The 23,248-nt window shown below is 46.8% G+C and overlaps 1 protein-coding gene across 1 annotated transcript in view; it reads left to right on the forward strand.

The window, feature by feature from the left end:
* LOC144480555 (disintegrin and metalloproteinase domain-containing protein 12-like) overlaps positions 1-23,248 on the forward strand; it is a 156,494-nt gene that overhangs the window by 68,207 nt on the left and 65,039 nt on the right. Inside the window, exons 12-16 of the mRNA XM_078200180.1 lie at positions 2,547-2,724; positions 5,366-5,458; positions 6,174-6,369; positions 15,418-15,526; positions 19,578-19,770. Of these exons, the coding sequence (XP_078056306.1) occupies positions 2,547-2,724; positions 5,366-5,458; positions 6,174-6,369; positions 15,418-15,526; positions 19,578-19,770 (769 nt within the window). The remainder of the gene's footprint in view (positions 1-2,546; positions 2,725-5,365; positions 5,459-6,173; positions 6,370-15,417; positions 15,527-19,577; positions 19,771-23,248) is intronic.

Genomic DNA, 23,248 nt, shown 5'->3' on the forward strand with positions numbered 1-23,248 from the left:
CTCATTGATCAACAGTTCCAACGCGCCACAGCGAAAAACCGCACCGACCTCCTCAGAAGACAAACACGGGACACAGTGGACAGAGTACCCTTCGTCGTCCAGTACTTCCCCGGAGCGGAGAAGCTACGGCATCTCCTCCGGAGCCTTCAACATGTCATTGATGAAGACGAACATCTCGCCAAGGCCATCCCCACACCCCCACTTCTTGCCTTCAAACAACCGCACAACCTCAAACAGACCATTGTCCGCAGCAAACTACCCAGCCTTCAGGAGAACAGTGGCCAAGACACCACACAACCCTGCCACAGCAACCTCTGCAAGACGTGCCGGATCATTGACACAGATGCCATCATCTCACGTGAGAACACCATCCACCAGGTACACGGTACATACTCTTGCAACTCGGCCAACGTTGTCGACCTGATACGCTGCAAGAAAGGATGTCCCGAGGCATGGTACATTGGGGAAACTATGCAGACGCTGCGACAACGGATGAATGAACACCGCTCGACAATCACCAGGCAAGACTGTTCTCTTCCTGTTGGGGAGCACTTCAGCGGTCACGGGCATTCGGCCTCTGATATTCGGGTAAGCGTTCTCCAAGGCGGCCTTCGCGACACACGACAGCGCAGAGTCGCTGAGCAGAAACTGATAGCCAAGTTCCGCACACACAAGGACGGCCTCAACCGGGATATTGGGTTCATGTCACAATATTTGTAACTCCCACAGTTGCGTGGACCTGCAGAGTTTCACTGGCTGTCTTGTCTGGAGACAATACACATCTTTTTAGCCTGTCTTGATGCTCTCTCCACTCCCATTGTTTTGTTTCTTAAAGACTGGATTAGTTGTAAGTATTCGCATTCCAACCATTATTCATGTAAATTGAGTCTGTGTCTTTATAAATTCTGTTTGTGAACAGAATTCCCACTCACCTGAAGAAGGGGCTTAGAGCCTCGAAAGCTTGTGTGGCTTTTGCTACCAAATAAACCTGTTGGACTTTAACCTGGTGTTGTTAAACTTCTTACTGTGTTTACCCCAGTCCAACGCCGGCATCTCCACATCATCTCTACTCCTCCAGCAGGGCAAGAGCATTCTCTTTTCCTCTCCGTACCAAATTCCCAGATATCCACACTCACTCTGGCTGTGTCTCACTCAGGATGTGCTCTCTCCCACTGCTCATGTACAAAGTGTACCGATGGTGCACTTCCAATAGTCCTTGTGTTTTGAGCTGCCTGTGTGAATTGAATAATGCCGATATAATTCCATGCTTCCCTATCTTTGCTTCCTAAAACAACATTAAAAACATTGAAATGAAATATAACTCATTTAATTTTTGTAAGGGGGAAGGCATGTCACAATCAAGAGGGAAAGCAAAACTATATATTATAAAGTAATTTATTTTGGTGTTTATCAGAGAAAACTGAGCAATGCATTAGCAAGGTGATATGACTTGTTCCACAAGCCAGAGGCTGAGGTCACATGACCAACTCCTGCCTCCAGTTTTTATGTCTCTATGACCCTTGACCCCTCCACCAGGTCTTGATTAAAAGGAAGTTCAACCATTGTTTGGAACTTGGCTATGTCTCAAAGACTACTCAACCTCCCAGCTGCTATGAGTTGAAAGGAATGCTTGAGGGGCCCTCTGTCTTAGCAGGCCCCCTTTCTTCTGTTGGCATGCCTGGGTATTCAAATGCGAATGGAATTTGTGTAGCTCTCTTTGAAATTGGACTGTGCAGTCCCCAGGGCCTCATTGATGTCTCCTCAGAGGTAACGAGGCCTGAGTTTTCCAGAAACTGCAAAATGTTTTGGGGTCACAAACTGACACATATGTTTAGCCATCTTAAAGATCTTATTCACTCAAGATGTAGTGATAAAATTAGCAATAGCAATGAGTATATATATTTTACAAAAATGTGCAGTGTGAGACCTTTGTCCCTCACACCATATACACAATAACAAATAACACTTGTGTCATATATAGCAGGCAATGCCTGTCCTGAACAAATCACAACCCAGTTATCTCTTCCCAACTTGAAGGACATCGCCATCGCTGAGTTTCCCAGCATCAATATCCAAAATTTAGTTCAATGTCTGTGAGCCGACCTTTGTTGTTTGTTCCCCAAGGTGGGACAGGGTCGAATTTCTTTCTTCATTTATTGCACCAGTTTCTGTGTTTTTTTCCATTCATTCGTGGAATGTGTCCATCACTGGCAAGGCCAGCACTTACTGCTGATGTGTAATTACCCTCCAGAAGCCAGTGCTGAGCCACTCTCTTGAACCACTGTTGTCTTGCTCCAACAGTGCTGTTAGCTAGGGACTTCCAGGAGTTTGATCCAGTGATGATGAAGGAGCAGTTCTGTGCTGACTGTATGTGACTCAGTAGAAGCTGCAGGTGTTCCCATTCCCTGCAGCCCTTTGCCTGCAGACAGTAGCAGTCACAGGTCTGGGTGATGGTGTTGAGGAAATATATGTGGAGCTTGCTTCCTTCTCTTTGTTGATGGTTGAACTTTCTCTCATTTGACACTCTGATGTGTTTTTGTCTTCAGTATTGCATTACCAACAACCTTCAGCAGTTGCAGCCGAGATGACTTGGAGAGAGCCTTGCTCCAGGGAGTTGGGTTTTGTCTCTCCAATCTGCCAGATCTTACCAAGCTTATTGGGGGCCCAAAGTGTGGCAACTTGTACACAGAGACAGGCGAGGAGTGTGATTGCGGTAACCCTGCTGTAAGTACGAGGCAGATAAGTGGAAGGGTTCCTTCTGGGGACTTATTGATGATAACTTTATCACTGATGGCAAACCTGAATATTGTGACAGATCAACCTTGTACTTTTATTTCTTACAGCACGGAGTCCAGGCTAATGTAAAGAATTGGTCCAGGATTGAATTTACATTCTGAATTGTGATTATTTGTTTAGTTTAGACAGAGAAATTATTGAAATTTACAGCACAGAGGAGATCATTTACCCAATGTGTCTGTATTGGTAGTTAATGAGCTCTTGATCCCAGTATTGTATGTTACGGCACTTCAACAGCATATTCAAATGTGATGAAGGTTTCTGCCTTTACCAGCCTTTCAGATAGTGAGTTCCAGATCTCTACCATCCTCTGCATGGGATTCCCTCTAAACCTACAACCTCTTCCTGCAGACCTTATCTCCCTACCTTTCAACCCTTCAATCAAGGCAAGCCAACAACATTTCTCCCCTCTATTTTCACCTCTTATAATTTTATACCTCACTTATTTTCACAATAACTTCATTGCTGTGTTAATGTCAGCCTACTTGTGAGTAATAAATAAGCTTTTAACTCGTTATGTCTCCCCTGAGCCTCCTGTGTACAACAGAAAAGAACCCGAGCCTATCCATTCTCTCCTCGGCACGGTGGCACAGTGGTTAGCACTGCTGCCTCACAGCGCCAGGGACACGGGTTCAATTCTGGCCTCGGTTCACTGTCTGTGTGGAGTTTGCATGTTCTCCCCGTGTCTGCTTGGGTTTTCTCCGGATGCTCCTGTTTCCTCCCACAGTCCAAATATGTGCAGGTTAGGTGGATTGGCCATGCTAAATTGCCCCTTTGTGTCAGGGGATAAGCAGGGTAAATATGTGGGGTTACGGGAATAGGGCCTGGTGGGATTGTCCTGGCGGGAAGGTTAGCTAAGGCTACTGGGGAGAATTTAAACTAGATAGGTTGGGGGGAGGGGATCGAGACGAGGTGACTGGGAGTGAGGAAGTTAGCTCGCAAACCGAGAAGGGTTACAGACAGTGTAAGAGGGAGGAGGTTAATAACATTTCAACAATTCGGGTCCAGATAAAAGCTGGAATAAGGACACTTTGCCTGAATGCACAAAGCATTCGGAACAAAGGTGGAGAGATTCTTTCCACTTAGGAAGGAAACTAGAACTCGAGGGCACAGCCTCAAAATAAAGGGGGGTCAGTTTAGGACAGAGTTGAGGAGGAACTTCTTCTCTCAGAGGGTGGTGAATCTCTGGAATTCTCTGCCCACTGAAGTGGTGGAGGCTACCTCGTTGAATATGTTTAAGTCACGGATAGATCGATTTCTGATCGGTAGGGGAATTAGGGGTTATAGGGATCAGGCGGGTAAGTGGAACTGATTCACTTCAGGTCAGCCATGATCTTATTGAATGGCAGGGCAGGCTCGAGGGGCTAGATGGCCTACTCCTGCTCCTATTTCTTATGTTCTTATGTTCTTATGATTGTGGTTGGTGCAAACTCGATGGGCTGAATAGCCTCCTTCTATACTGTTGGGTTTCTATGAATTCCTCATAATTAAAATTCTTCAGTCCAGGCCACTATTCTCAAAAAATCTCCTCTGCAACTTCTCAAGTGAAATTGCATCTTCCTGTGATGCGATGATTGTAACTGCACACAGTATTCCAGTCATGGCCTCACTACCATTTAATACATTGCCAGCATAAATTCCGAACTCTTAACCTAATCTACCTATCCAGCCGTTTTCATGCCATGTATAAATTAACCCTCCCCATCCAATAGGTTTAAAAACTATAGGCAACATCCAGTATTGGTTACCACTCCCAGGACAGGTACAGCACGGGGTTAGATACAGAGTCAAGCTCCCTCTACACTGTCTCCATCAAACACTCCCAGGACAGGTACAGCACGGGGTTAGATACAGAGTCAAGCTCCCTCTACACTGTCCCCATCAAACACTCCCAGGACAGGTACAGCACGGGGTTAGTTACAGAGTAAAGCTCCCTCTACACTGTCCCCATCAAACATTCCCAGGACAGGTACAGCACGGGGTTAGATACAGAGTAAAGCTTCCTCTACACTGTCCCCATCAAACACTCCCAGGACAGATACAGCACAGGGTTGGATACAGAGTAAAGCTCCCTCTACACTGTCCCCATCAAACACTCCCAGGACAGGTACAGCACGGGGTTGGATACAGAGTAAAGCTTCCTCTACAGGGTCCCATCAAACACTCCCAGGACAGGGACAGCACAGGGTTAGATACAGAGTAAAGCTCCCTCTACACTGTCCCCATCAAACACTCCCAGGACAGGTACAGCACAGGGTTAGATACAGAGTAAAGCTCCCTCGACACTGTCCCCATCAAACACTCCCAGGACAGGTACAGCACGGGGTTAGATACAGAGTAAAGCTCCCTCTACACTGTCCCCATCACACACTCCCAGGACAGGTACAGCACAGGGTTAGATACAGAGTAAAGCTCCCTCTACACTGTCCCCATCAAACACTCCCAGGACAGGTACAGCACGGGGTTAGATACAGATATTATATCTCCTAATTTTGATGAAGTGAAACTACTTACCATGCCGAAATGTCACATCAATAATCAGAATTTTCTGTATTTGTTTCACTTTCAGGAATGTTCGGACATCTGCTGTGAGGCATCAACCTGTAAATTGAAACCTGGTGCAGTATGTTCATCCACTGGCCCCTGCTGCAAAGAGTGTCAAGTAGGTTCTGATTGGGACAAGCTGTGTTGTACACAGCAGGTTTAGGTACAAACAGGGTATTGGAGGACTGGCTGAGATTTTGTCTTCGATCTGAGATCACCTGAGTATCCAGGAATTTATCAACTTACTTCTTGCTCCTCCCCGCAGGAAAACCACTCGCTTTGATTTTTTAAAATTTGATTTATTATTGTCACATGTATTGGGATACAGTGAAAAGTATTGTTTCTTGTGCGCTATACAGATAAAGCATACCGTACATAGAGAAAGAATGGAGAAGGTGCAGAATGTAGTGTTACAGTCATAGCTAGGGCATAGATAAAGATCAGCTTCATATAAGGCAAAGTCTGATGGCAGCAGGGAAGAAACTGTTCTTGAGTCAGTTAGTACGTGACCTCAGGCTTTTGAATCTTTTTCCCGATGGAAGAAGGTGGAAGAGAGAATGTCCGGGCTGCATGGGGTCCTTGATTCTGCCGGCTGCTTTTCCGAGGCAGTCAGAAGCATAAACAGTGTCAATGGATGGGAGGCTGGTTTGTGTGATGGACTGGGCTATGTCAACACCCTTTGTAGTTTCTTGTGGTCTTGGGCAGAGCAAGAGACAAACCAAGCTGTGATATAACCAGAAAGAATGCTTTCTATGATCTGTAAAAATTGATGAGGGTGGTAGCAGACATGCCAAGAGTGTCGGTGTGTTTTAATTGTTGCCTTTATTATGCAGTTACTTCCAGTTGGCACTCTTTGTCGGCCTGTGATGGGAGACTGTGATTTGCCAGAGTTCTGTACAGGAGATGGTTCGAAATGTCCCGAAAATGTGTTTCTGAAAGATGGCCACTCGTGCAGCAGTGAAACCTTCTACTGTAACAACGGGATCTGTCAGTCTGCAGATAAGCAGTGTGAGGATATGTGGGGTGAAGGTGAGTCCGGAACCTTCCAGACTGTTACAGAACAGTCGTGCACACACACACTGAACACCAGCATTGTCAAACTGATTACAAAATACTGCAGGTGGTGGAAATCTGAAATAAACACAAAGATATGTTGGAAATACTCAACAGTCAGGCAGCACCTGGGGAGAGAGAGACACCGGATAACTATTTCAGATCTGTAACCTTTCATGAGAATGGATGAAAGTTTGGGAAACCTGAGGCAAGAAATGTGACAGGTTTTGAGGAAGTGAAAGGGAATCAGGTGTGTGTGTGTGGGGGGCGGGGGGGGAGGGTGATTGCGGCGGGGGAGAAAAGAACAAAAGCAGCCACAGTTGGTTTGGAGGGAAAACAAAATGGCAAGGGGAGTTTGTGCCTCATTAACTTGATCGAGTTTCTCGAGGAAGTGACGAAGGTGATAGATGAGGGAAAGGAAGTGGATGTTGTATACATGGACTTCAATAAAGCCTTTGACAAGTGTTACACAGCTTTTAACTTAAACACCTTCCAAGTATTCCAGTTTAATGAGACAAACAAGGACAGTAATTCAACAATTTCTTTATTTAACACTTCTAGCACCAACTCAAACATAAACAGCTGCAACTCATTAACTCTTTACTGAACTTTAACTCTCAACTGAACTTTAACTCTAAAACTGCACTTTAACTTTAACTGAACATCAATTTTAACTATTTAACTGAAAATCGATACTACCGAGTTCAGGAAAACCTTGGCCAAGAAATATCCTCGATGTAGAACCAATCTTCTTCTCTCTGAAGTATCCTTCAGGGTACAAGCTTTTTGCGATGGTTGTTCTCTTCAAGTTATCGCTGCCAAACAAAGAACTCACATGTCTTTTATCCACAATTCTCCGCTTGCTTCCGGAAGATTCTCTGTCATCCAGCCAACTGTGTCACCAGAAATGGATCACATGGCTCGAACATCCAGTGAAATTACTTTTAAATGAAACCATTACACTTAGTTCAAACTGCATACTCCATACAGAGCAGCCATAAATCGGAGCCACGATGTCTCAGTTAATCTAAACAACTTCCCGGATCTGACCAACACAGGAAGCTTCAGATCACAGCTCCCAGACCAGAGCCTCTTTACGATCTGCATCTGGTTTTAATCTATAAATTGACCAAAATTCCCAGCATGCTTCACTCTCAGCCAGAATAGCCATTTTAAAGCCACTATTCCCATTATTGTTGTTGAACCACTGTTGTAGCCGTATAGACTGGTACGAGAGGTGAAGTCACACAAGATCAGAGGAGAGCTGGCAAGATGGATACAGAACTGGTTTGGTCATAGAAGGTCATACTGATAGCCAAGTTCCGCACACATGAGGACGGTCTAAACCGGGATGTTGGATTTATGTCACATTATCAGTAACCCCCACAGCTTGACTCCTGGACTTGCACAATTTCACAAGCTGTACTGTCTGGAGACAATACACATCTCTTTAACCTGTGTTGAATGCTCCCTCCACCCACATTGTCTGTGCATTTAAGACCTGGCTGGCTGTAGAGATTTGCATTCTAATCAGTATTCTGTAATTTGATTTCTGTGTCTGTGCCCTGTTTGAGAACAGAGACCACTCCATCTGACGAAGGAGCATTGCTCCGAAAGCTTATGGTATTTGCTACCAAATAAACCTGTTGGACTTTAACCTGGTGTTGTGAGACTTCTTACTTGGTCATAGAAGACAGAGGGTGGCAGTCGAGGGGTGCTTTTCTGACTGGAAGGCTGTGACTAGCGGTATTCACAGTAAGAAGTTTAACAACACCAGGTTAAAGTCCAACAGGTTTATTTGGTAGCAAAAGCCACACAAGCTTTCGAGGCTCTGAGCCCCTTCTTCAGGTGAGTGGGAATTCTGTTCACAAACAGAACTTATAAGACACAGACTCAATTTACATGAATAATGGTTGGAATGCGAATACTTACAACTAATCCAGTCTTTAAGAAACAAAACAATGGGAGTGGAGAGAGCATCAAGACAGGCTAAAAAGATGTGTATTGTCTCCAGACAAGACAGCCAGTGAAACTCTGCAGGTCCACGCAACTGTGGGAGTTACAAATAGTGTGACATAAATTCTGATTCTAGGATCGCATGATAAAGACTCAGGAGGAAAAAAGCAGAAATATTTATGTGAAATAGTGTGACATAAACCCAATATCCCGGTTGAGGCCGTCCTCGTGTGTGCGGAACTTGGCTATCAGTTTCTGCTCCGCGACTCTGCGCTGTCGTGTGTCGCGAAGGCCGCCTTGGAGAACGCTTACCCGAATATCAGAGGCCGAATGCCCGTGACCGCATGCCCGGTCACGGGCATTCGGCCTCTGATATTCGGGTAAGCGTTCTCCAAGGCGGCCTTCGCGACACACGACAGCGCAGAGTCGCGGAGCAGAAACTGATAGCCAAGTTCCGCACACACGAGGACGGCCTCAACCGGGATATTGGGTTTATGTCACACTATTTCACATAAATATTTCTGCTTTTTTCCTCCTGAGTCTTTATCATGCGATCCTAGAATCAGAATTTATGTCACACTATTTGTAACTCCCACAGTTGCGTGGACCTGCAGAGTTTCACTGGCTGTCTTGTCTGGAGACAATACACATCTTTTTAGCCTGTCTTGATGCTCTCTCCACTCCCATTGTTTTGTTTCTTAAAGACTGGATTAGTTGTAAGTATTCGCATTCCAACCATTATTCATGTAAATTGAGTCTGTGTCTTATAAGTTCTGTTTGTGAACAGAATTCCCACTCACCTGAAGAAGGGGCTCAGAGCCTCGAAAGCTTGTGTGGCTTTTGCTACCAAATAAACCTGTTGGACTTTAACCTGGTGTTGTTAAACTTCTTACTGTGTTTACCCCAGTCCAACGCCGGCATCTCCACATCATGACTAGCGGTATTCCACAGGGATCAGTTCTGGGACCTTTGTTGTTCATAGTATATATAAATGATTTGGAGGAAAATTTAACTGGTCTGATTAGTAAGTTCGCAGACAACACAAAAATTAGTGGAGTTGTGGATAATGAAGAGGATTGTCAGAAGATACAGCAAGATGTAGACCGGTTGGAGACTTGGGCGGAGAAATGGTAGATGCAGTTTAATCCAGACAAGTGTGAGATGATGCATTTTGGAAGGTCCAATGCATGTAGGAATTATACAGTAAATGGTAGAATCCTCAGGAGTATTGACAGGCAGAGAGATCTGGGCATACCGATCACTGAAAGTGGCAATGCAGGTGGATAAGGTATAAGATAAGATAAGATAAGGATAAGATAAGAAGGCGTACGGCATTCTTGCCTTCATCAGTTGGGGCATTGAGTATAAAAATTCGCAGGTCATGCTGCAGCTGTACAGAACCTTAGATTTTGATTTGATTTGATTTATTATTGTCACATGTATTAACATAGAGTGAAAAGAAGTGTTTCTTGCGCGCTATACAGACAAAACATACTGTTCAGAGAGAAGGAAACACGAGAGTGCAGAATGTAGTGTTACAGTCATAGCTGGGGTGTAGAGAAAGATCGACTTAACGTAAGGAAAGTCCATTCAAAAGTCTGACAGCAGCAGGGAAGAAGCTGTTCTTGAGCAATTGGTACGTGACCTCAGACTTTTGTATCTTTTTCCTGAAGGAAGAAGGTGGAAGAGAGAATGCCTGGGGTGTGTGGGGTCCTTAATTATGCTGGCTGCTTTGCCGAGGCAGCGGGAAGTGTAGACAGAGTCAATGGATGGGAGGCTGGTTTGCGTGATGGATTGAGCCACATTCACGACCTTTTGTAGTTCCTTGAGGTCTTGGACAGAGCAGGAGCCATACCAAGCTGTGATATAACCAGAAAGAATGCTTTCTATGGTGCATCTGTAAATGTTGGTGAGAGTTGTAGCAGACATGCCAAATTTCCTCAGTCTTCTGAGAAAGTAGAGGCGTTGGTGGGCTTTCTTAACTATAGTGTCGGCATGGGGGGACCAGGACAGGTTGTTGGTGATCTGGACACCTAAAAACATGAAGCTCTCGACCCTTTCTACTTTGTCCCCATTGATGTAGACAGGGGCATGTTCTCCTTTACGCTTCCTGAAGTCGATGACAATCGCCTTCGTTTTGTTGACATTGAGGGAGAGATTATTGTTGCTGCACCAGTTCACCAGATTCTCTATCTCAATCCTGTACTCTGTCTCGTCGTTCTTTGAGATCCGACCCACTACGGTGATGTCGTCAGCAAACATGAAAATCGAATTGAAGGGGAATTTGGCCGCACAGTCATAGGTGTATAAAGAACAAAGAACAGTACAGCACAGGAAACAGGCCCTTCGGCCCTCCAAGCCTGTGCCGCTCATTGGTCCAACTAGACCATTCATTTGTATCCCTCCATTCCCAGACTGCTCATGTGACTATCCAGGTAAGTCTTAAACGATGCCAGCATGTCTGCCTCCACCACCCTACTTGGCAGCGCATTCCGGGCCCCCACCACTCTCTGTGTAAAAAACGTCCCTCTGGTATCTGAGTTATACCTCGCCCCTCTGACAAGAGTATAGTAGGGGGCTGAAAACACAGTCTTGTGGGGCACCGGTGTTGAGGATGATCCTGGAGGAGGTGTTGTTGCCTATCCTTATTGGTTGTGGTCTGAATTAGGAAGTTTAGGATCCAGTCGCAGAGGGAGATGCCTCATTTAGAATATTATGTACAAGTTAGTTAGTTAGTTAGTTACTTAGGCCTCATTTAGAATATTATGTACAATTCTGGTCACCATACTACCAGAAGGATATGGATGTTTTGGAGAGGGTACAGATGTGGTTTGCCAGGACGTTGCCTGGTCTGGAAGGTATTAGCTATGAGGAGAGGTTGAAGAAACTCAGTTTGTTCTCACTGGAACGACGGAGGTTGAGGGGCGACCTGATAGAGGTTTACAAGATTATGAGTGGGAAGGACCGAGTGGATAGTCAGATGCTCTTTCCTAGGCTAGAAAAGTCAAGAACTAGTGGATATAGGTTTAAGGTGCGTGGGGAAAACTTTATGTGCGAGGCAAGCTTTTTACACAGAGGGTGGTGAATGTCTGGAACGCGCTGCCCGGGGAGGTGGTGGGAGCAGGTACGATAGCGGCATTTAAGGGGCAACTAGACAAATACATGAATAGGATGGGAATGGAAGGATACGGACTCTGTAAGTGCATATGGTTGTAGTTTAGGCAGGCATCTTGATCGGCGCAGGCTTGGAGGGCCGAAGGGCCTGTTCCTGTGCTGCACTTTCCTTTGTTCTTTGCAAACGGAGATTCCCGACCACTTTTTCTGGTGCTGCCCATTTACAACCAAAATGAGAAAGGGCAGAGTGTGGGGGTCCGCATGCAGGGCGAGGGATGCTAGGTGTACTGTGACGGTGACTGTTGAACCAGTAACTCTGGGATTTTGATGACATTGGGCAGGTTTCGAAATGCATTCTCAATCATAGCAGCACAGTGTAGTGGTGAACACAACACATTCCAAATGTGCCTGGTTCTGCGCCTGAAGCACTGTAACTGCTGGTCGAACCAACCATGCTCAAATCCCATGAATGAACACATTTTAAAACAAGTTACTTGGTTTCTCTGGTTGCAGTATTTGGCATCCGAATCATCACACTGTCACATCATTTGGTGTTTGTTCTTGAAACAGTTTTAGTTCTGGGCCTATGCTGATACTTCCTGCTGGATTGCATGTGCCTTCAGTTGGGTGTTTTACTCCAACTATCTGTTAAGTTAGGCTACTTATTACCTTTATGGACATCTTTCACCTTTCCCTACATTTTGAGTAACGCAGCGTCTACCCCGGGAGGGTTGACGAGTGATGACTGAAGAGGTTTGTTCTCACTTTACTACTGAGTAGCGATTCTGCATTGGACCCACAGTGTGGTGCAGACTTGGAATAGGGATACGTTTTCAGTTCAAACAGTGTTGTGTGGCCTGTTGGCGAACACTCTGTATTTCAGAGTTAGGTTATATTCTTTTTCTTTTATTCATTTGTGGGATGTGGGCGTCGCTGGCTAGGCCTATCCCTAAATGTCTTTGAGAAGGTAGTGATTTTCCTGGCCCACTGCAGTCCCTGAGGTGTAGGTGCGCCCACAATGCTGTTAGGAAGGGAATTCCAGGATCTTTCTCTGTGTATACAGAGGATTTGTGACAGTGTTTGTTGTGGTCTGCAGTTCTCATCTGGAGGGTGTGAGTGGCTCACATGCATATCTGCCTCATCTGGCTCTTGCTCGGCCTCTTCCCCTGCATATTCACCTTCCCTGATCTTATTACCCTCATCCCTCTGAAGTCTTCTTCATTGGACAGGAAATGCAAATCCTCCATCTTGTAGCCTGGGGACAGCTGAGTCCTCACTTCCGGTAGGCCCCTGTTAGCCAGAGGCCTCGGACATTCCCTCCTCCACCCGATGTACATCAGCAGATGTGTCGTGCTCACCAGAGAGTGACCCAGAAGCCTCACCACTAACTGGACCCACTGATGTGAGAGTATCTGGGATGGTGAGTTGTGAGGTGGAAGCTGATGCCAAAACAGTGCCACCTTCAGAGGCCCCTTTTCACCCATATCCTCCGAGGACTCGTTTGAGCTGACCAGACCAGAATGGGCTGGAGCTGCAGTAGGGGCCTGTAGTCCAGAAGGTACCGGGGCATCTGGATCTGTCCCTGCAACACAGGACACAAGGTTAACTGCAAGGGAGGGAGAGGAATTCGGGATGCAAAGCATGTGATTCACATATCTCCAATGAACATCGAACAAAGCACAAAGAAAATTACATCACAGGAACAGGCCTTTCGGCCGTCTAAGCCTGCAGTGACCAGGCTGCCGATCTGAATTGTAACCCCATATGCCCCTATTCCCATCCCATTCACATTGCTGTAAAGACGCCCCTTAAAGGTCACTCTCGTATCTGCCTCCGCCACCTCCCCCGGCAGCGAGTTCCAGGCACCCACTACCCTCTCTGTGCAAATAAACACGTCTCGTACATCTCCTTTATACCTTGCCCCTCGCACCCAAAAGTCATGCACCCGAGAAGTTGCTTCAAATTGAGTGGAGGATTGACAGGTGCTCACGTCTTGACGGCAGCCCAACCGTGTTGTCACTGACAGCCCGCATCTCCCCTTCCCTTGAGAGCTCCAGCGCCTGCACCTCAAAGGGGGTGAGGACCTGGAGACCTGGCTCACCACCCCCTGTCTTCGCCTCTCTCTGCTGTCATGGTTGATCTTCTCCTATGGAAACAGAAGGAGCCATGAAAGAAATGATGGTGTGACTCCTGCAGAGTATCATGTGGTGGCCCTTAGAGGGCAAGCGCAGTGGGGCTCTTATGGGGGGAGAATTGGAAGGAGATGCTTGGGGATCAGGGGCTGGAAACATGCAGGGTGCTGGGGGTGGGAGGATCTGGGGGTGATTTGGGGGAAGATGATAGATGGGGTTAAGAACTCACCCTTGCTGCCTTGATGAGGTCATTGAACTTTTTGCGGCACTGCTTCCTGTTTCGGAGGGCCAGTGCCCTGACACTCACCATGGCGGCGACTGCCTCCCAGGCCACATTGCCATCAGCCCCACTGGGTCTGCATCCTCCTGGGTGTTCTGCCTCACCTCTGCTGCATCTAGTAGCCTCCACAGGTCACTCTCAGATAAACGGGGGGGTGGGGGGGGGCGGGGGGGTGGGGGTGTGGGGGGGGGGGGGGGGGTGGCGGGAGGGTGGAGGGCTGGTCGTGCGCACATTGTCCTGGAATGCTGCCTGTCCATTCTTCAGTTTTTTATGGAGCTGCCCCTCGTTCGGGCAGATCAGCTGCAGGCAGTTTGGTAGGGCATTCCAGCAAGTTCCAAGCAGTTTGCTTGTTAGCATTGAGGGGAAGGCAAGTGAGCACTTGCAGGTGTGCTGATGGGGGGCTGGGGGGGGGAGGAGGATCAGTTCCTCAATGATTGGGGGCAGGGGAGAGAGAGGAAGGTGTCACACAGCCGTCGGAGTCCGGAGGAGATGGGGGGGCCTTGTCCGGGAGGGTCCGAGGTGGGAGGGGAGCGGGGATCTCTCTGCCTGAGATCAGTGGGGAGGAAGAGGGGTCCGCTGCCATTCTGCCTGAGACCGGTCGGGGGAACAGGGGAGAGTGCCGCGGAGGGGTGGGGGAGGGGAGGGGGGGTTAAGGGGGTCAATAATGCTGTGGATGTGGGGCAATGTCTTTGGGGGCCAGAGGGAGACATTATTCGGCCCGGGAGCGATGTGGCAGGGGAGCTGCGTTCTATCATTATTTTGTCAGCGTGTGTGCAGTTGGAGGCGCTGATCGGAGCTGCAGCGTTTCGGGCACATTAAGCCCTGCCCACAGGCTTCTACAGCACGATTCGGAATTGCTGATATTTTTTCAGGCAGAGTGCATATGGGAGCGCCTGAGAACGGGTCTAAAAGTCGGATCTGAAACACTCCCAGTTTCTAGTCTGACCAGCACTTCGAATCAAAATGGTAAAACAGGGCCCACTGTCTCTCGCTCATCTGGAGAAATGATATTTGAATTCTTTACCTACTTGTTTTTGAGAGTTGCCTATGCACAGTGTTCCTGTGAGTCTTACTCTGTGGTTCAGGAGGGGGGCCTGGGCCCTGCTGCACTTGGCTCATCAGAATGAAGCTCCTTTCCTTGGCGAGCCTAGCACCTCCATAGCGCTCTTCTCCACTGTTCCGCCTGCCACAGACAGTGCACTCCATGTGTACCTCCTTTGGAAAAGACATGAGGGTTAATGTTCAGTGAAGGATTAAGATAATTGCAGCGAGGGCTGTGGGTTCCTATCTCAAATCAGCATTTGTGGGTTGTCCAGCATCCGCTTTAACTGGGGAGTTGGCATGATTGAGACAAAGGGTCATTGCAAGCAGATCGATGATTGCAATAATGGGGATTAATCTCACATGAATACTCTTTTAAGATTGAAGGCTTCTCAGTCAGGGACAAGCTAGAGAAGAGGCAGATGTGTCATGGACCAGTTTCACTTCTGGCCTCTGTTTTTCTACCAACTCTTAATAATACTTTTTCTCTCTTTCTGATAGGTGCAACGTCTGCTGAAGATGTTTGTTATGAGGTTACGAATCAGCAAGGATCTGACTTTGGGAACTGTGGCAAGGACAGGGATCATAATTACGTGATGTGCAATGCTGAGTAAGTTTGTCAGAAAATTTCAGCTTGTTTAGAATTTCCAGCGGTAATGTTGGAATTTTATCATTGAAATTATCGTGCTATTTTATATTGGCCTAAATTATGATTTAATAAACCTTATAATGAAGTATCATTTGGGGAAATCAGTGACCTCCAGTCACAATATTTAAAGTTTCGAAACATGAGATCTTCTTTAGTGGCTCATTTGAACCATCTCCGCTCTGACAGATCGGCGCATGCGCAGTGACCCGCTCAGTGCTATGCTGCCGGCCTCTCCAGCAGGAATAAGCCCCACCCACTGATTTTTTGCATGATTCGCGCTAGTGCACTCTGCAGTGCAGAGTATGGGAGACTCATTTTGAAACTCCCGCTGAAAAAACCAGCAGGATTTACTCCAGTTTTTACGCGAATTTGACACTGAGAATTTTTTCAGGAGAATCGCCGCCCCCCACCAACTTTAATTTGGCACCTGAGAGGAAAGTTACTGAACATGTTCACAAGAGTCTGCTGATGGATTTTTAACACAAAAAAACATTTATTAAACAAGAAAAATGTTACACCAGCCAAACAGGTTGAAAAGATTTCAAGCCAAACACAAGAAAATGATTTGGTTATTCACTGTTCCTTCATCCCAGCTGTATCGCCGGGGAGGGGGTTGCAGTGTTGCAGGGTTAATAATCCAGAGACCTCGGTTAATGCTTTGGGGACCCAGCTTCAAATCCCACCACGACAGATGATGCAATTTAATCTCTTTAATTTGATTTATTATCGTCATATGTATTAGTGTACAGTGAAAAGATCAACTTAATGCGAGATTGGTCCATTGTAAAGTCTGATGACAGCAGGGAAGTAGCTGTTTTTGAGTCGGTTGGTATGTGTCCTCAGACTTTTGTATCCTTTTCCCGACGGAAGAAGGTGGAAAAGAGAATGTCCAGGGTGCATAGGGTCCTTAATTATGCTGGCTGCTTTGCCGAGGCAGCGGGAAGTATAGACAATGGATGGGAGGCTGGTTTGCGTGATGGACTGGGCTTCATTCACAACTCGTTGTAGCTTCTTGCGGTCTTGGACAAAGCAGGAGCTATACGAAGCTGTGTTATAACCGGAAAGAATGCTTTCTATGATGCATCTGTAGTTTTAGCGGACATGCCAAATTTCGTTAGTCGTCTAAGAAAGTAGAGGCGTTGGTGGGCTTTCTTAACTATAGTGTTGACATGGGGGGAACCAGGACAGGTTGTTGGTGATCTGGACACCAAGAAACATGAAGCTCTCGATTATTTTCACTTCGTCCCCATTGATGTAGACAGGAGCATATTCTCCACTACACTTCCTGAAGTTGATGGCTATCTCCTTCGTCTGTTGACATTGAGGGAGAGATTATTGTTGCCGCACCAGTTCACCAGATTCTCTATCTCATTCCTGTACTCTGCCTTGTCATTGCTTGAGATCCGACCCACTACGGTGGTGTCGTCAGCAAACTTGAAAATCGACTTGAAGGAGAATTTGCCCACACAGTCATAGGTGTATAAGGAGTATAGTACGGGCTGAAGACACAGCCTTGTGGGGCACCGGTGTTGAGGATGAATGTGGAGGAGGTGTTGTTGCCTATCCTTACTAACTACGGTCTGTGCGTTAGGAAGTCTAGGATCCAATTGCAGTGGGAGGAGCCGAGCCCCGTGCCACGTAGTTTGGAGATGAGTCTTGTAGGAATAATGGTGTTGAAGGCTGAGCTGTAGTCGATAAATAGGAGTCTGACATAGGTGTCTTTGTTATCCAGGTGTTCCAGGATTGAGTGTAGGACCAGGGAGATGCAGTCTGCTGTGGACCTGTTGCAGCGGTAGGCGAACTGTGGTGGATCCAGGCACTCTGGTAGGCAGGAATTGATTCATGCCATGACTATCCTTTCGAAGCACTTCATAATGATGGATGTCAGAACCACCGGACGATAGCCATTAAGGCACGCTGAGTACTGAGATAATGGTTGTCTTCTTGAAGCAGGTAGGGACCTCAGATTGGTATAAAGGAAGATTGAAATGTCTGCAAGTGCCCCGTCCCTGAGGATGCAGCGAGTCTGCGAAAAGTTCCATTGACTTTGGGAGGACTGGAAGATCTAACCAGCAGAATGCCACCCTGAGAGATTTTACCCCTGTCTGGGGAATGAAGACCACAGGGGCTCAGTCTCAGGACAAGGGGCTAATCATTTAGCAAATATAAGTCATTTAACACCATAGCTTATAGTTACGTATGTTATGTATTCCCGTTCACTTCTCATTTCCCCAAGTGTTCTCCAAGAGACACATTATTCTTAAGGTGATTTACCATTGACATTCAATGGCATTGTCATCATTGAATCCCATATTATCAACATCCTGAAGGTTAACATTGATCCAAAATTGAATTGCATTAGCCGTATAAATAATGGCTACAAGAATAGGTCAGAAGTTAGGAATTTTATGGCAGTAACTCACCTTATGACTCCCCAAAGCCTGTCCACCATCTACAAGGCACAGGTCAGGAGTATGATGGAATACTCTCCACTTGCCTGGATGGGTGCAGCTCCAACAACACTCAAGAAGCTCAACACCATCCAAGATGAAGCAGCCCACATGATTGCTACCCCATCCACAAACATCCACTCCCTCCACCACCAACAAGCAGTGACAGCAGAGTGTCCCATCTCCAAGATGCACTGCACCAAAAGTCTTTAAGCAGAAATTTTACAGGCTTACAGTCAGAGGGAAAAGCAACACACCTTTCAAACCATGTAGCAATAATAACCCGAGTAAATTTTTTGAGGAGGTAACTAAGTGTGTAGATGAAGGTAATGCAGTTGATGTCATATACATGGATTTTAGTAAGGCGTTTGATAAAGTCCCCCACGGTCGGCTTATGAAGAAAGTAAGGATGTGTGGGATAGAGGGAAGTTTGGCCGATTGGATAGGTAACTGGCTATCTAACAGAAGACAGAGGGTGGTGGTGGATGGAAAATTTTCGGACTGGAAACCGGTTACCAGTGGAGTGCCACAGGGATCAGTGCTTGGTCCTCTGCTATTTGTAATTTTTATAAATGACTTGGAGGAGGGGGCTGAAGGGTGGATCAGTAAATTTGCTGATGACACCAAGATTGGTGGAGTAGTGGATGAGGTGGAGGGCTGTTGTAGGCTGCAAAGAGACATAGATAGGATGCAAAGCTGGGCTGAAAAATGGCAAATGGAGTTTAACCCTGATAAATGTGAGGTGATTCATTTTGGTAGGACAAATTTAAATGTGGATTACAGGGTCAAAGGTAGGGTTCTGAAGACTGTGGAGGAACAGAGAGATCTTGGGGTTCATATCCATAGATCTCTGAAGGTTGCCACTCAAGTGGATAGAGCCGTGAAGAAGGACTATAGTGTGTTGGCATTCATTAACAGGGGGTTTGAGTTTAAGAGCCATGGGGTTATGCTGCAACTGTACAGGACCTTGGTGAGACCACATTTGGAATATTGTGTGCAGTTCTGGTCACCTCACTACAAGAAGGATGTGGAGACACTGGAGAGAGTGCAAAGGAGATTTACCAGGATGCTGCCTGCTTTGGAGGGTAGGTCTTATGAGGAAAGGTTGAGGGAACTTGGGCTTTTCTCTTTGGAGCGGAGGAGGTTGAGAGGAGACTTGATAGAGGTTTATAAGATGATGAGGGGGATAGATAGAGTGAACGTTCAAAGACTATTTCCTCGGGTGAATGGAGCAGTAACTAGGGGGCATAACTAAAGGGTTCATGGTGGGAGATATAGGAAGGATGTCCGAGGTAGGTTCTTTACTCAGAGAGTGGTTGGGGTATGGAATGGACTGCCTGCAGTGATAGTGGAGTCAGACACTTTAAGAACATTTAAGCGGTTATTGGATAGGCACATGGAGCACACCAGGATGATAGGGAGGAAATAGCTTGATATTGGTTTCAGATAAAGCTCGGCACAACATCGTGGGCCGAAGGGCCTGTTCTGTGCTGTACTGTTCTATGTTCTATGTTCTAAATGAAGAGTATTGAAAATCAGAATTGTTTCTGTGTCCCCTACAGGGATGTATTATGTGGGAAAATCCAGTGTAAGGGCGGAAATCCGACTCCGCTCCGAGGAGGAAACCTGCAAATCACAATCACCAGAATGGTTATCGGGGGTGTGAGGTATGAATGTCGCGGGACATTCTCTTCTTTAGCTGATTCCAGCAGCCCAGACTTAGTCAAGCAAGGAACCAAGTGTGGAGACAACAAGGTAATTAATTCACATTGAGTATAAAAAACAATATTAGCACAAGAGGAATTTGTATGCTTCCACTCTATTCATTTCCTCCCAGTATACTTGATGGTACTCTCCCTTCAACTCAGAGTTTCAAACATATAACGTTCCTCAATCCTTCAATGAACCCCCCCCCCCCTCCCCCCACCCCTACGCTGGTACATTTCCCCCCTGCACTCCTTCATAGACATTACTGTTCATTCCATATTGCACACTACCCATTCCTGTTTCCCTCTGACTTCTTCCTAAGTCTTCCTTTCTCCTTCACTCCTCCCATTCACTTACCCATCTTTGCCTTTTACTCTCTCTAACAGGTTGTTAATGATCTGAACACCTACAAACTTGAAGCTCAAATACAAAGATACAAAGATATGTAGAGGGACAGGTAGTATTGAGGAAGCAGAGGAGCTGCTGAAGGACTTGGACAGGTTAGGAGAGTGGGCAAAGAAGTGGCAGATGGAATACAATGTAGAAAAGTGTGAGGTTATGCACTTTGGAAGGAGGAATGGAGGCATAGACTTTTTTCGAAATGGGAAAATGCTTAGGAAATCAGAAACACAGAAGGATTTGGGAGTCATTGTTCAAGATTCTCTTAAGGTTAACGTGCAGGTTCCGTCGGCAGTTAGAAAGGCAAATGCAATGTTAGCATTCATGTCGAGAGGGCTAGAATACAAGAGCAGGGATGTACTTCTGAGGCTGTATAAGGCTCTGGTCAGACCCCATTTGGAGTATTGTGAGCAGTTTTGGGCCCCATATCTAAGGAAGGATATGCTGACCTTGGAAAGGGTCCAGAGGATGTTCACAAGAATGATCCCTGGAATGAAGAGCTTGGCGTATAAGGAATGGTTGAGGACTCTGGGTCTGTACTCGTTGGAGTTTAGAAGGATGAGTGAGGATTTGATTGAAACTTACAGGATACTGCGAGGCCTGGATAGAGTGGACGCAGAGAAGATGTTTCCACTCGTAGGAAAAACTAGAACCAGAGGGCACAACCTCAGGCTAAAGGGACGACCCTCTCGAACAGAGATTAGGGGAATTTCTTCAGCCAAAGAGTGGTGAATCTTTGGAACTCTTTGCCGCAGAAGGCTGCGGAGGCCAAGTCATTGAGTGTCCTTAAGACAGAGATAGATAGGTTCTTGATTAATAAGGGAATCAGGGGTTATGGGGAAAAGGCAGGAGAATGGGGATGAGAAAAATATCAGCCATGATATTTATCTCTGGAATTCTCTGCCCACTGAGGTGGTGGAGGCTACCTCGCTGAATATGTTTAAAGCGCGGATGGATGGATTCCTGATCGGTAAGGGAATTAAGGGTCATGGGGATCAGGCGGGTAAGTGGTACTGATCCACGTCAGATCAGCCATGATCTTATTGAATGGCGGGGCAGGCTCGAGGGGCTAGATGGCCTACTCCCGCTCCTATTTCTTATGTTCTTATGATTGAATGGCGGAGCAGACTCGATGGGCCGAGTGGCCTAATTTTGCTCCTATGTCTTATGGTCTTATGGTCTCTGTCCTTCACTCTCTCTCGCTCTCCTTCACTATTTCTCTCCTTCACCCTCTCCCCTTTACTCTCTCTCCTTCACTGTCTCGCCCTCTCCTTCAACACTTTCTCTCGTTCAACACTCTCTCCCATTCACTCTCTCTCTTTCACTCTACCCATCACTCCCTCTTCTCAATCTCTCTCTCCTTCACTCTCTCCTTCACTTGCTCTCCCCTTTACCCTCTCTCCGATTCACTCTCTCTCCCATTCACTCCCTCCCTCCTTCACTTTCTCTCCTCTCTCCACTCTCTCTTTCACTCTCTCTCCTTCACTCTCTCTCCTATTCACTCTCTCTCTCCTTCTCTCTCCCCCCTTCACACTCATTCTTTCACTCTCTCTCCCATTCACTCTCCCTCTTCTTCACTCTCTCCCACGCTCTCTCCTTCACTTTCTCTCTCCTTTTCTCTCTCTCCCATTCACTCTCTCCTCTTCTGAGGAAAGGTTGAGGGAGCTGGGGCTGTTCTCTCTGGAGCGGAGGAGATTGAGGGGAGACTTAATAGAGGTTTATAAAATGATGAAGGGGATAGATCGAGTGAACGTTCAAAGACTATTTCCTCGGGTGGATGGAGCTATTACAAGGGGGCATAACTATAGGGTTCATGGTGGGAGATATAGGAAGGATATCAGAGGTAGGTTCTTCACGCAGAGAGTGGTTGGGGTGTGGAATGGACTGCCTGCAGTGATAGTGGAGTCAGACACTTTAGGAACATTTAAGCGGTTATTGGATAGGCACATGGAGCACACCAGGATGGCAGGGAGTGGGATAGCTTGATCTTGGTTTCAGATGAAGGTCGGCACAACATCGTGGGCCGAAGGGCCTGTTCTGTGCTGTACTGTTCTATGTTCCATGTTCTCACTCTCTCTCCTTCACTCTTATTCTTTCACTCTCTCTCCCTCCTTCACTCTCACTCTTTCACTCTCTCTTCCCTTCACTCTCTCTCTCCTTCACTCTCTCTCTCCTTCACTCTCTCTCTCCTTCACTACCTCTCTCCCATTCATTCTCTCCTTCACTCTCTCTCCCCTTCACTCTCTTCTCACACTCTCTCTCCTTCACTTTCTCTCTCTTTCACTATCTCCCCTTCCCTCTCTCTCCCTTTCTCTCTCCCTGCCCTTCACTCTCTCTCCCCTTCTGCCTCTCCACTTCTCTCTCCCCTTGATGCTTGCCTCCAATTGCCAAGGGAATTTTCTGAGTGCCAGTCTATGTTGACAACATCTTTTATCACTTGGCTGATGATTGAGAGTTGAATGATAAGATGCTTATAGGCTAGGTTGGATTTATCCTGTTTTTGCTGATGAGACAAAGAACAAAGAACAATACAGCACAGGAACAGGCCTTTCGGCCCTCCTAGCCTGCGCCGCTCTTGTGCCCAACTAGACCATTCATTTGTATCCCTCTATTCCCAGTCTGTCATGTGGCTATCTAGATAAGTCTTCAACGATCCCAGCGTGTCTGCCTCAATCACCTTGCCTGGCAGCGCATTCCAGGCCCCCACCACTCTCTGTGTAAAATACGTCCCCCTGACATCTGTGTTGAACCTTGCCCGCCCCCCCCACCTTGAACCCGTGACCTCTTGTGTTCGTCACCTCCGATCTGGGAGAAAGCTTCCCACTGTTCACCCTATCTATGCCCTTCATAATCTTGTACACCTCTATTAGGTCACCCCTCATCCTCCGTCTTTCCAGGGAGAACAACCCCAGTTTATACAATCTCTCCTCATAGCGAAGACCCTCCATACCAAGCAACATCCTGGTAAACCTTCTCTGTACTCTCTCCAAAGCCTCCACATCCTTCTGGTAGTGCGGTGACCAGAACTGGACACAGTTTTCCAAATGTGGCCTAACCAACGTTCTATACAGCTGCAACATCAGATGCCAACTTTTATATTCTATGCCCCGTTCAATAAAGGCAAGCA

This window comes from Mustelus asterias, chromosome 1 (genome assembly GCF_964213995.1).
Source record: "Mustelus asterias chromosome 1, sMusAst1.hap1.1, whole genome shotgun sequence".
NCBI lineage: Eukaryota > Metazoa > Chordata > Chondrichthyes > Carcharhiniformes > Triakidae > Mustelus > Mustelus asterias.